Here is a 13946-nt window from a genome sequence, read left to right on the forward strand (position 1 = left end):
TCCTCTGCAGGCGCTCTACAACTCAATCAAGAACCAGAAGCTGCAATGGACTCTGTAAGTCATTTTATGTTGATATCATTCACCTTAAACTACATTTATTTAGTTTTCTCCTCCTCTTGTTTCTGTTCTTTTCCTTATAAATGATGAACTGATACACATTTAAGGGAAGACACTACAGGTAATAACTAAGAGATGTCACCATAAAACTTCCCCAGTGGATTACTTGCATTAAGACAATTATCTTTTGTATTAAAAGTTTTCCAAAATTTTACTTTTACATTTTTCAAATGATGCATTATACAGAGGGAATTTTGGATAAATTTCCTCCATGTTTTTAGTACTAACTAAATAAGTCTCTGAATGATGTGTGAACAAACCCTCTGTCGAAAGCTTCAGAACATAGAGAGGAGTGAAAGTGTAAAGTTTGGTGTAAGAGCTACTGAAGTGGAGATTTCTGGAGTCTGAGAAAAAAGTAATTTAGAGAAAGCGTCCTTTAAAGAGATGTTTAGTTAAACTACAGACATTTAGAAGACTCTACAGGTGAATAGGGTCAAAAAATAAACTCATAGATATCACCATGAATCTTCACCAGTTCATTACTCACATTAAGACGATTCTTTTTTGTATTACAAGTCTTCTGAAATGTGACGTTTAAATATGCAAATGAGGCATTATCTAATGGTAACTTTTGGTGAATTTAGGAGAAATCTACAGATGCAAACAGACAAAGTAGTAAAATAAACACCTGAATGTGTATTTTTGGATGTTTTTCTTTCCACTAGTCTAAAAGAAGACCAGTGCATTTGACCAGTGCATGGACAAACATACTATTCTTGCCTGTAGTCTCTGTCCTTAAATGTCATTTATTTCATTTTCTCCTCCTCTGTGACTTTGTTTCTGTCCTTTTTGCCATCAATGATTAACTCAAACCCATGTAAACACACACATACACACACACACACACATTGTCCTGAAGGGCAGGAAACAATAAGGGATATTGATTAACTTGTTAGCAACCTCATTAATGACGTGAGTGTTGTCTGGCATGTGGAAGAAAACATTAGTGTGTCAAGGGTTGCTATTCTGGATCACGGCTCCGGAGCGACTCAGAGATGTCAATTAAGTCACTAGCTTTCCAAGCTTTGTTGCCATAGTTACGGCACCATGGATACGACTCCATAGCTACCGCATTGCTCTTTCCTCCCTGTGTTCTCTCGGCAGCACACACACACACACACACACACACACACACACACACACACACACACACACACACACACACAGTAACAGATGGATGTATAGTGTATGCACAAATGTACACAGAAAATGTATTTGTATGTACGCTGGCTTCTGTACTTGTGAGTATGAAGGAGAAAAGAACACATTGTCAAAGAGAGAGAGACACTCAATTTAAATGGCTCTCTACCTGCATCCTGTAAGAAGGTGTGACCACAGCCTCCCACTACTCTCTCCAAAAATAGCTGCAGCAGCGCTCCCGAAACAGCCGAGCAAAAAAGTGGTCAGAGGAGCGGATCGAGGAGGAGATCCACAGAGAGGCCGGCAATCCAGTTCAAACATGTCCGCTGACATATAGACAGCTATTTAAACACCGCCGCCGCATAAGAGGCCGCGCAGGGATGGACAAGATGTCAGTTTTTTTAGACATGTAAACACTACAGAGCAAAGGGAGAATCCACCTCCAAACAAAAATGAATTCCAGATTAAGAGATTCAGTTCTGGGAGACATTTTTTAATGTTTCAGCCGGCCCCCGGATCATTGAGCTTTGAAAAACCCTTATGTGGAAGCAGAGCACGGTGTCGCTTTTGCCACCACTTTCACAGCCTACTTGCTTAGTTGATGCATATTTCATCACACAGAGGACATTTTTTCACTCACTGACTCTCTTCACTGAGATGAAGATCAAGGACGGACACCTTGTGACGGATACACTTCAGCTCCATATTGATTCAGAGGAGGCAAATGCTGCTTTTGTTTGCCCTTGTGCACGTCTTGCTGGTAAATGTTTGCATGATTAGTTTGTGCATTTGCAATTTGCAGATTGTAATCACAGGAAAAATAGTGTGTGTTGCCTTCTATTATATCCAGAAATAGAAACAGGTTCATTGCCAAGCAGGTTTTCACATACAAGGAATTTGTCTTTGTGTTCTGGTGCACAAAGACAAACGAGTACAGCAAGAGTCAAGAATTCTATATATGAAATAGATTTTATTAGAATAGAATGGATTTTGAGGATTTATTTGTCACCAATTCAGAATTGCACAATATAATGCAGTTGTAGTCTTATTCATGCTACACAAACCCAGCCAGTGGATTTGTTGAATGTCGACGTTTCTAAACCAATAATACATTAACAATGTATGTAACAACGTAATGTAACAACGTAATGTAACAACGTAATGTAACAACGTAATGTAACAACATAACGCAACAACGTAGCGCAACAACGTAGCGCAACAACGTAGCGCAACAACGTAACTAAAAACTAACAATATAACTAACAATGTAACATAACAACCTAACTAACAACAAAACTAACAACCTAACTATGTAATGAAACAACATAATGGAAGAACATACGAACATACATAAGAACATAGCGTAACAACGTAGCGTAACAACGTAGCGTAACAACGTATCGTAACAACGTAGCGTAACAACGTAGCGTAACAACGTAGCGTAACAACTGTACTACACTCTCAGAAAATATATTAGATATTAAAATATTTAAATTAGAATATAAAAATAGAAATAGGCAATAAAATTAAAGAAAAGTATCTAAAGGAAGAAATAAAAAGAAAAACTGAATTATGTTTACAAAGAAGAAATACTGTTTCATAGATACATATTCTATTCTATTCTATTCTATTTATAGAACAGCCCAGCATTGATTTACTAATTTACACCCAGATTGAGGCGCTCTAGTCCAGTCAAAGGCCTCCTGTGATAGAGGTGTGATTTCAGACTCTAAAACAAACAATGAATACAAATTGTATATGTGAATTCTGGCATGTGCATCTCATAACAGGTGTGTGTTTGTGTGTGTGTGTGTGTGTGTGTGTGGGCACGCAGTATTTTAACACAACGCAAAACACGCCGATGGATGTTGTTTCACACCCCCGCAGAGAAAAAGACTCGGCCACTCTCTCGGCGGTGCAGTTGGATGCACCCACATGTTATCCACTCGTACACAAACAAAGACACACACACACACACACACACACACACACACACATGTTTCCTCATTCAGCAGCGGGGGTGTAGAGTGGAGGGAGAGAGGTGGTGGTGGTGGGCATCATGTGCCGAAAGAGAGACGCAACAAGTGGGAGATGCAGGGAGACCTGTGGACATAAAGGGGTGTAGATGTAGATGTGATGAGAGAGCGATGTATGAAATGAGAGACGGACAGACAGACAAACCCCATCTGCTCTGTTATTCCTTTCATCCTGCTCGTCCATTTTAAATGGAGCCAATCATCAGTGAGCCGTCCACCTACGTCATATCATATTAAACATTAGTACATCAGTAGATAGACATAGACAGTGGTGGAAGAACTACAAGTAGTAATACCACAGAATGAAAATACTACTTATAGGTCCTGCATTCAAAAAATAAATGTAGTTGAGTAAAAACTATATTTCCCTTTGACATGTAGGGGAGTAGAAGTATGGAGTAGCGTGAAATGGAATTACTACTATTACTAGTACAAGTACCTCAATTCCACTTAAGTACAGTACTTGAGTAAATGTACTGTAACATGAGTACTGAAACCTGTCAAGTACTGAAACTTGAAAGCATTGAAATAATTCCTGATGTTTGATCAACTTTGACTAGATAGTTCCAGATTTCAATCAACATTTTGTCAATTTTAGACAATTTTCCTGCTTTTCTCAAACATTTCACGTCTGAGAACTTTGTCTTCTTCTGTTAAATGAAGAACAAGTTTGTACCTCTCAAATTAAAGCATCTTTAGCTAAGTTGTGGTTTTATCGTTTGTATCATTAAACACCAGAGAGGATGAATTCATGTCTTCTTTCTCTTGTTGCTACACTGAAGCAGCAACATCACCACAAAGAACCCAGCATGCATTTCTTCCAACGGGTCCACCTGTTCAGTCCTTTCTTCATATTGCATCAACACACCTTTTCTCTCCTCCTTCCCCTCCTTTCTTTTCTTTCTCTTTGTTCTTTTTCTTGTCTTTCTTTTTCTTGTCTTTTTGCTTCCTCTCCTTTGTTGTCTTTTTTCTTGCCTGTATTTTTTTTCTGTATTTTCTTCCCCTTTATTTAATCGTCTTTTCCATTCCTTTCTTTTGTTTTGTTTCCTTTCTTTTCCTCTGCTCTCCTCTCTTTTTTTTCTTTTCCCCCTCACCTTTTGTATTTCGTTTGTTTCTTTAATTTTCATTCATGGATCTTTCTTTCCTTTCTTCTCATCTCCTCTTCTCCCCCACTCCTCTCTCCTCTTTTCGTTTAATTTCTCTTAATTTCTTTTCCACTTCATTCTCCTTTCTTTCATCTCCTCTGCTTTTCTTTCTTCTTTTTTCATTTTATTTCCTTTCCTTTATTTAGTTGTCCTTACGTGTCTTTCCCTGTTCCCTTTTTCCTTTGCTTTCCTTTCCACTCTTTCTTTCTTTTTTTTCCTTTAATATATTTTCTCAACCTTTCTTTTCACTTTTACTGTATTCTTTTTGTTATTGTTTCCTTTCCTCCCTTTCCTCTCCTCTCCTCTCCTATCTTTTCTTTTCTCAACCTCTTCTTTAATTTCCTCTTGTTTCCTTTCCTTTGTTCTCCTCTTCTTGCTCATATTATTGTGGATAATGTTCTGCCATCAGAGAAGGATCAGCTTTGTCTCTCTCTCTCTCTCCCTCCATCCTCCCTCTCCACTTTGCCTCTGTGTAGAATGGGAGCAGTTACCAGGCAACAGGCTAGATGCTCATTGGCTCTGTCTCTGCCTCCCTCCTCTCTCTCTCTCTCTCTCTCTCTCTCTCTCTCTCTCTCTCCCTCTCTCTCTGGCTCCTGTTCGGGGTTAACTGCTGTTATGTACTGTTGGTTACTCATAGCGTGGTCTCGGGGGGGCTCGGCATCCAGCCATTTTTCTATTTTCGGGCTGAACTTTTTATCATGGGTGCCGCCTGGTGAGGTAACAAGTGGAATTGCCGTGTTACCTGAGCAGGCGGATGCAGAGACGCTCGGCGTTGTTGCCTAAAGCGTCCATCGTCTCCTAATGTGACAAATCCCTCTAAACTCCCACTGTGAGGAGTTATATAGAGGAGAGTGGGATTAACACTGATGTAGTAATACACTAAGTATTGTCTGTCAAATGTTATACTTACAATTCTGTAAGTATAAATGTAAACTGTACAGAAAAACAGAAGTTTATAAGGATTTTAACAAACAAATAAAAATAAATGCTGATGGATGCACAAACACTAACAATACAATACAAACAAAAAATGCTAATAAAACAATAATGAATAAATAAAGAATATACAGTAATACAAAAACAAAAAAGGATTTTACAACGTTTAAAAATGCTAATAAAACAGTAAAAGAATAAATAAAACACAACAAATCAAAGAGGGGCTAGTAGACTAGAATATACAGGAGTGTAAAAGTAAAAATCAATCATAAAACGTTGAAAAATGTTAATAAAACCGTTTTTTTTAATATAACATCTTTACTCTATTATAATTGTATATATTGTGTATTGTGACGTGTATTTTTCTTTTTTTTAATATATTTTTTTTTATATATAATATTAAGATTTTTATACCTGTAACCTATTGCTGCTAAATTTATCTGGAATCTATTGCTGCTTGTAACGAAATAATTTCCCCTCGCAGGATCAATAAAGTTACTATCTATCTATCTTATAAAATATGTAAAACACAAATAATTAAAGAGGGTTGAGTAGATAAGAATATACTTTAAGATAAAAACAAAAAATGGATGACAAAACATACAAAATTGGTATAGAAACAGTAAAGGAATCGTACAAAGGAGCTAGTAGACAAGGAGTTAAGATACAAACTAAATGAAATGGGGTTAGAACACAGATAACAAAAGTCTTTCATCATCCAAACAAAAACATTGTTCACTTTTTGGTTAGAAGAGACAAACATAAAGGGACTTGTTTTGCGGGAAATACACACACACACACACACACACACACACACACACACACACACACTCAGAGTGCACATGAGAGTAGTTATAAAGAAATAAAGCTGCAGTCGAAGCGAGCCAGAGCTCATTTAGAGAGACGGCTCCTCGAGGCCCGTTTTTAACGATGTGCTCACAAACTTCTGTTCACCGGCAGCAACTCTGAACACTGACTTCAATAAAGAACGAGTCCGGTGAAAGAAATCGAGTTCTGAGAACGGTGCTCCAGTTTCACACCGTAATATATTTTAAGTATCTGTCAGTTTATCATGACTTACTGTAGGTGATATTTTCAGTTATGATTCTGTAACATCGTGATATTTAATCTCTCACAGAAGGTCAAAGTTGTTGTTTTATTCCAAATAAGTTTCTCTAACTTTGTTTGTTTACAATCTGAACATCTGTTTCTGATACTGGACTATTTGTCAGCGATGTTCCCGGATCTGGTAATAATACTAATAATAAATTAAATAAAACCCATTCAAATCAGAAAAGAGGTCTAATAGGACTTTTAAATATAAAATAGGACTTGATGAAAAATAGATAATTCATCTTTTAAACATCAATATAAATATAAAGTTATTGGATATTACAGTGTTGACAAATAAAAAAGCATTTAACTGCAGAGACGAATGTAAGAAAATCAATAAATCAGCACCATCAAAAACAGGAATACAGGTTCAGAAGCACATTCTCAGTGATTTAAATGCGTAAATAAAACACAAATACAAAGTAGGTAATGACTCTTAACTGGTTTACATCACACAAACTACAGAATTACAATAGAAGGGAAAAACTAAATGAAAACAGAAAGAAAATAAATATATAAAGATGTCCGAAACCAGGATTCAAAGGACAAAATGGACTCAAACCAAATCCCATAAAGAAAATAAAAAATAAAATAATATGATCCCAGTCCAGCAAAATTGGACCAAACTTCTGTATAGTCCAGCTACAACTACATCATTATGAAGTTTGTATTTTCTGAATTATAAAAAAAAAAAAATAACGTTTTAGAGAACATTAAACAATAAAGAAATAAGTCAAAAGTAAACAGAAAAAGTTTGGATCTGATAGCAAGAATAAGAAAAAAGGACGAGTTAAATTAAATATTGTTAATATTATTGTATCATTTATCACAAAGTCTGTTATTGTGGGGCTTTTCCGAGTCTGTAAAGCATCAGAAAGCTCTTCCTCACCTCTGTGGCTTCAGGAGGAGGAGGAAGAGTAACAGTGATGCTTCCTCTGTTTGTTCTCCCCAAAGCTGGAACTAGAGAGGAGGGAGGTGTCACTCTTTAGCTGTTTGATGGAGGAGAGCGGAGACGGCTTCTCAGGAAACACACACACACACAGTTAAAGCTTTGAAGGCAGCTTCATTCACACGGAGCGTCATGTTTCTAACGATGCAACAAAGAGCTTCTGCCAAGACGCCAGCAGTGGCCCGTTGGACATTACTCATGTGTTCTGTATGAAAAGAGAAAAGTTTCCCAGTCAGTGTGTGAAATCTGTGGCCCTCTTGTCCTGAGTCTCAGGATGAACGATGATGATGTGTTCGCTAATGAGACATGACACATAAGTGTTGATCTCCATGGGATCTGTCTATTTGTTATTTATTTATTTTTTTGTCTCCATAGTGACGAGGAAGAGCTGCGGAAGTCGTTTTCGGAGCTGGGCGACAGCCTGTGTGACTCCAGCGCCTCCCGGTCGGTGAAGGGGGAGGGCAGCGCTGGGAAGCCGCTGACGGACGAGACGCAGCCGTCCGGATCGCTGCTGTACAAGAATGGCTTCCTCGTCCGCAAAGTCCACGCCGACTCGGACGGCAAGAGAAGTACGAAGACTCAGACTTTTGTTTTTTAGATATATATATATTCAAAAGTCACTCTTGTTCTAGGAAACAGCAAAACAATCTCACCTCAAGAGTCCTAAAACCCAGAAATTAGTCTCTAAGTCAATGTGTTTCTGGTTTAGATGTCTGAAATAAGCTTAAGAGATTTTAACGTTTAGTTCTCTAATATAAAATAGGTCAGCAAACACCTCTCTGGTGAGTTTAGAAGCTTTTACATGTCTTCAAAAAGAGTGTAAATGAGACGACTAAACGTCCTCACTAGAACACTGGTCCTCCTTTAGCTTAGTGGTGGAGACATGAAGTCATGTGACCGTGGTGGAGTTCCTTCATAGACTATCGTGAAGTCATGTGACCGTGGTGGAGTTCCTTTATAGACTAATGTGAAGTCATGTGACCGTGGTGGAGTTCTTTTATAGACTAATGTGAAGTCATGTGACCGTGGTGGAGTTCCTTTATAGACTAATGTGAAGTCACGTGACCGTGGTGGAGTTCCTTCATAGATTATCGTGAAGTCATGTGACCGTGGTGGAGTTCCTTTATAGACTAACATGAAGTCATGTGACCGTGGTGGAGTTCCTTCATAGACTATCGTGAAGTCATGTGACCGTGGTGGAGTTCCTTCATAGACTATCGTGAAGTCATGTGACCGTGGTGGAGTTCCTTCATAGACTAACATGAAGTCATGTGACCGTGGTGGAGTTCCTTTATAGACTGATGTGAAGTCATGTGACCGTGGTGGAGTTCCTTCATAGACTAACATGAAGTCATGTGACCGTGGTGGAGTTCCTTTATAGACTGATGTGAAGTCATGTGACCGTGGTGGAGTTCCTTTATAGACTGATGTGAAGTCATGTGACCGTGGTGGAGTTCCTTTATAGACTGATGTGAAGTCATGTGACCGTGGTGGAGTTCCTTCATAGACTAACATGAAGTCATGTGACCGTGGTGGAGTTCCTTTATAGACTGATGTGAAGTCATGTGACCGTGGTGGAGTTCCTTTATAGACTAACGTGAAGTCATGTGAGTGAACCAGTGTGATGCTAACTTCCTGTTGGACTACAGCAGCTACTGTTTGGTTGCTCTTTTTAGGAACCTTTGATCACATTACATGATCATTTGCTCAGTTGACATTATCCTCCCATCCCAAAAAGAAATAGGTGAAAAGGTGAAAAAATACAATCCCAGTTATTCCAGCTATGATATCATAAAGAACTTTGTATTTTCTGAATCTGTAGTTTAAAAAAAGGCACTTACCATATGTAAAAAATTATTTGATATTGATCGTGTTTCAGATCCGCTCCAAAATATAATGGGTTCTTCCTTAACCAGTGCACCTGTCACCAAGTTCTTTTTGTAATCCTGCTGACAAAAAAACAAACACAACAAAAGTTAACAGCTAAAGTTTGGAGGAGGTAACAAAAATAAAAATGAGGAAGAAAAGGAGGAATCAGCAGATAAAGTTTCTGTTCTTCCAGATAGCACTACACCCAGAACAGGGCCTTTCTGAGGGGTTAAAACCCGTCCCGGTCCTGGGGGGAAGTTCCTTAAAGAGGCTCATGTCCAAAACTACAGGTTTAACGTTGACATGTTTTCTCTTCTCAGCTCCGAGAGGGAAGAGAGGGTGGAAGACTTTCTATGTCATCCTCAAAGGGCTCATTCTCTATCTGCAGAAAGTAAGTCACTCACGTCAATACAGAGTATATTCTATGTATAAATACTTCAAAAGGCTGCGTGAGAAGCGATTTGTAGCAGCTACTACTTGATATTCATTATTCAGCCTTTAAAATATCAGGTGATCCTGTTTTTACTTTTCATAGCAGCAACAAACGTCTTTCTCCTCACGATGGAGATGCAGAATGTTCTTTTTTTTTATATCAGGTCACCTGTTGACACTTCATCCCCAAAATGTTTATCTTTCAAAGGAATTCGTCACTTTGCTGAATCCATTTCCTGTTTACACTCTAAAAAGTGCTGTGATGTAACATCCTGGCGAGCTCGTCGTGACACCGTAGTTTTCTTTGGCAAAATATACTCAAGTACTGAGAAGTTCAATGTCTTGTTACCTTGAATTTGGATTAGATTTCTCTTTAATTTAATTAATTTTGTCCTGACAAAGATCATTTAACATCTGAGAATTTAAAGATGTGGCTTCTTTTGTTAAATAAAAAAGAGTTTAACACTTAAATTCCTCAAAGTATCTTTGTGTTCCAGGACTATGAGGGAAAGATTTAAAACAACAGCCAGTATAAATCATTTTATAGTAACTTTAGAGGACTTTTTGAATACATTATTTGTTGTTACAGTATCACTGTACCTTAAATTTAGAGTCATTGTTTGATCAGGGAAATTTATATTTCTATAAAGAAAGCAATCTTTTTTTTAACATTCAATGTGGTGTGGTGTGAAAACATCGATCAGAAAAGGTATAGTTTTGGTATTGTTACAAATGAATACAGAATAATCTGATGTTCTCCAGTCCAGACTCTAGATCACTGCTTTCAATGCAGTGTTTTTATGTTTTTTTATGCAGCCCTTTACTCTCCTCCAATAAAAACATGTCCTTAGTCAGCTCTCCGACTTTAATAAGTGTTCAGACCCCTTGGTGTTAATCCGAGCGTTCATTTCTTATTCATTACTGCCGTGCCAGGGGGAGTACCGGCCGGATAAACAGCTATCAGAGGAGGACCTGAAGAACGCCGTGTCCATCCACCACTCTCTGGCTATGAAGGCCTCGGACTACAGCAAGAGGCCCAACGTCTTCTACCTGCGCACAGCCGACTGGAGGGTGTATCTCTTCCAGGCACCGTGAGTGACGTGGAGAGAACATCTTATAATTTATCTCTAATATGTACTTTACATTCATGTGAAAACATTTCCTCAAACTACTGGATTTATTCAAGTTTATCACTAAAACTACATTTTACAGATCACTTGTGAACACGCCATGATAACTTTGTAATTTACCTTCAGTACGGATCTCCATTGGTCCGGTACGCCGCTAACTGCACAGATGGACTCCTGTCTTATCTTCTGTCCGCTTCAGCCATTCTTCTTTCTCAGTATGTGGTCAAAAGTATGTGGACACCCCTGTCATTATCTGCAGTCGTGTATTTTTTGGTCAAGAGCTGTTTTTCAAGGCTCGGTTTCGGGCGCTTGGTTCAAATGAAGCGAAATCTTCATGCAACAGCGTTTGTTTATTGGATTAAAAGGCCACCCGCCTTCCTCCCAGCAAAGTAATCTTCTGGTGGCGGGAAAATACATTTTCTCTTTTCTGCCTCTTTTTTAAAATTAATCCAATAAACAAACCCCTTTTTTAACATTTTTAAACTAAAAGATCTGACCAGATCTCACCTGCTGCACCTTGAAGCAGCAGATCAATACTCCACAATCCCATACGGGTGCAACACCAAGCTGTCCACGTACTTTTGGACCGATGTACTGTAGCTGTGGCTGACTAACCGCAGCTGAGCGCTCAGCCTTTAGCAAACAACACGCTGCGCCAGCTGTGCTCAAGTCATGTGCATATGTGTTGTGCAGAACACATGCAAAAGAGCACACGGATCAATGAAACACACACACGGGAAGTATATATATATGTATATATATATAGTCTGTGTGAGGGTGGATGTGTAGGAGGAAAGGTGGAGGTGAGCATGTGTGTGTTATCAGTATCCAGGAAGTGGCACATGAGTGGCCACATGTCTCGGCCCCCCAGGAGGACGGGCTCTGTGCTCCAGTTGCAGCTTGCATTCGTCCCAGATACTGTACCCCTCTCTGTGTGTCTCTCTCCTCTTTGTCTCTCCATCTCTTTCTCTCTCTCCTCTTTGTCTCTCTCTCCGTGTGTCCGCAGGGATTTAAGCAAGGCTGTCTGATTCAATCTGATATTTCTCATGGGCCCCTAATGGGTCCGTTAGTGTAAAACAGGCCCCCTTTTTTTTCTCTCATGCGTTAATTGGCTCCGGAATAATTTCTTTGTCCACAGCGAGGCTGCGTTTTCTCCGATAATGATCCCTTTGATGTTGATGTTTGTAGCCGTGTTGTGATGTGAGCGTATGAGAGGAGCTGATAAGTGTGTTTCGGATCTGTTTGTGATATTGTTTTGTGTGTTATCCGTACAGGAACGCGGAGCAGATGCAGTCTTGGATCACGCGGATCAACACGGTGGCCGCCATATTCTCGGCTCCTCCTTTCCCAGCAGCCATCGGCTCACAGAAGAAGTTCAGCCGGCCGCTGCTGCCGGGGACGGTGTCGAAACTGTCGGAGGTATGAACGGCTGCTTGTAGTCCTACAGGGGGTGCTGGACCTGGGGCCTGTGCTGCAAAGCAGGATTTGGGGTCAGCGAGGTATAACTTCAGGGTTAACTCTGGGTTTTTTCAGTCTTACGACAGAAGTTCACTTCTTAGATAGCCATGATTGAGACAGGCGACATCCTACCGACTGAAGTGAATGCTTCATGTGTTAAAGCTGCATTCTCTCTAGTGTCCATCAGGGGGCGACTCCTCTGGTTGTATAGAAGTCTAGTCTAAAATGACTCTACTTCTCTCTTGATTTATTACCTCAGTAAACATTGTAAACATGAGTTTATGGTCTCAATCTCTAGTTTCAAGTCTTCTTCAATACAGCATGATGTTCATTTAGTACATTATGGTCCATTTAGAGTCAAACAGACCATAAAGCAGGGTATGCTTTAGGGCAGGGCTACATGGTGATTGGCAGGTCTCGACCAGAGACGTATACTCCTCCTCAGTCCAAATATGGTAACTTCTGTTAATAATCCAGACTAAAAGTAACACATTTTAAACTGACAAATGCAGAAATAACAGCTGGCACTGAATCACAGACTGTGTGAATGTGTAAATTAACAGACTCAGCACATCACCGCTTCATCTAGAGCACGATGGATCTGACTGTAATTACATGTGTTTTCTGTTAAATTAATGTGTTGCAGATGTATTTTTATGTTGTGTGTGACGATATTTTAACCTAATTATTTTAGCTGCAGCCGCAGCACTGTGAAATGGAGTTTGGATGGAAAAAATCAGATCTATTGTGCTCTAGATGAAGCAGTGAGATTATAAATCTGTTGATTCACACATTCACACAATCAGTGATTTATGACCCGCTGTGTTACTTTCAGCCTGAATTTAGTGCTTAACGCCTTCGTATTTCTCTGATATCATAGTTTTCTAAGTATTTGTAAAATGCGCCGACTCATCCATGTTTGTGATTGGTCACATGCTGCAAACTCCGCCTTTTTTTAAGTGGACGCGCTCACGGCCAGATTGAGAAACCATGAGTTGATTTACAGAGTTGATAATCAGCTTCGTAGGACGCCTTAGCAGGATGGTGGTTGTTGGGGTTAGTTAATCCAGATAACCAAAAAATAACCTGGTTATGTTGAACTCGCTTCAAAGTCCAGAGACCTGGGTCTGAGTCAAGTCTAAGATCTTGTGAAATTCATCAAAACATCTAGCAGCAGAGTAATGATCTGTTCTGTGCAGCCAAAAGGAGTTGACACGTCATTTTTTCATCTCCTCATAGCAGAGTAATTAGAATTAATTTTTAATGAATAAACACGGCACTTAACACCGATGTGATATATTACCCAGTGGTCACTAGTGGTTTATGACCACAGGCATCTCATTCCTCACGTCAACCTGTTTATTGTTAGAATATTTAGTAGATATTTGTCTCTGATTCCCGGTTCTTTAGACATGTTTCCTAAGTAGAGAGAGACATAAGTCTGCCTCCATTGATTCTGAAGTCCAGCGTGTTTTGTTTTTTATTACACAACTTCCAACAAAAAGTCTCTCCACCTTTGTGAGTTTGTCGTCGATATCCAGGTGTAGATGAGATGTAAACGTCTAGATCTCTTTCTTTCTTTAAGGCGCACTAGAAACATTTAGAACCGATCCTTTAAATC

At 39.3% G+C, this 13946-nt stretch overlaps 1 protein-coding gene across 4 annotated transcripts in view; it reads left to right on the plus strand.

The window, feature by feature from the left end:
- Nucleotides 1–13946, plus strand: part of LOC137891924 (PH and SEC7 domain-containing protein 1-like) — a 49102-nt gene that overhangs the window by 30071 nt on the left and 5085 nt on the right. For all 4 annotated transcript variants that reach the window (XM_068736758.1, XM_068736759.1, XM_068736762.1 and 1 more), the window contains 5 exons: nucleotides 11–54; nucleotides 7812–8005; nucleotides 9626–9696; nucleotides 10671–10828; nucleotides 12142–12286. In XM_068736758.1, coding sequence (XP_068592859.1) covers nucleotides 11–54; nucleotides 7812–8005; nucleotides 9626–9696; nucleotides 10671–10828; nucleotides 12142–12286 — 612 coding nt within the window. The remainder of the gene's footprint in view (nucleotides 1–10; nucleotides 55–7811; nucleotides 8006–9625; nucleotides 9697–10670; nucleotides 10829–12141; nucleotides 12287–13946) is intronic.

Source organism: Cebidichthys violaceus, unplaced genomic scaffold, assembly GCF_023349555.1.
Source record: "Cebidichthys violaceus isolate CVI_PGR_0920_01 unplaced genomic scaffold, fCebVio1.0.p SCAF_72, whole genome shotgun sequence".
NCBI classification, from domain to species: Eukaryota; Metazoa; Chordata; class Actinopteri; order Perciformes; family Stichaeidae; genus Cebidichthys; species Cebidichthys violaceus.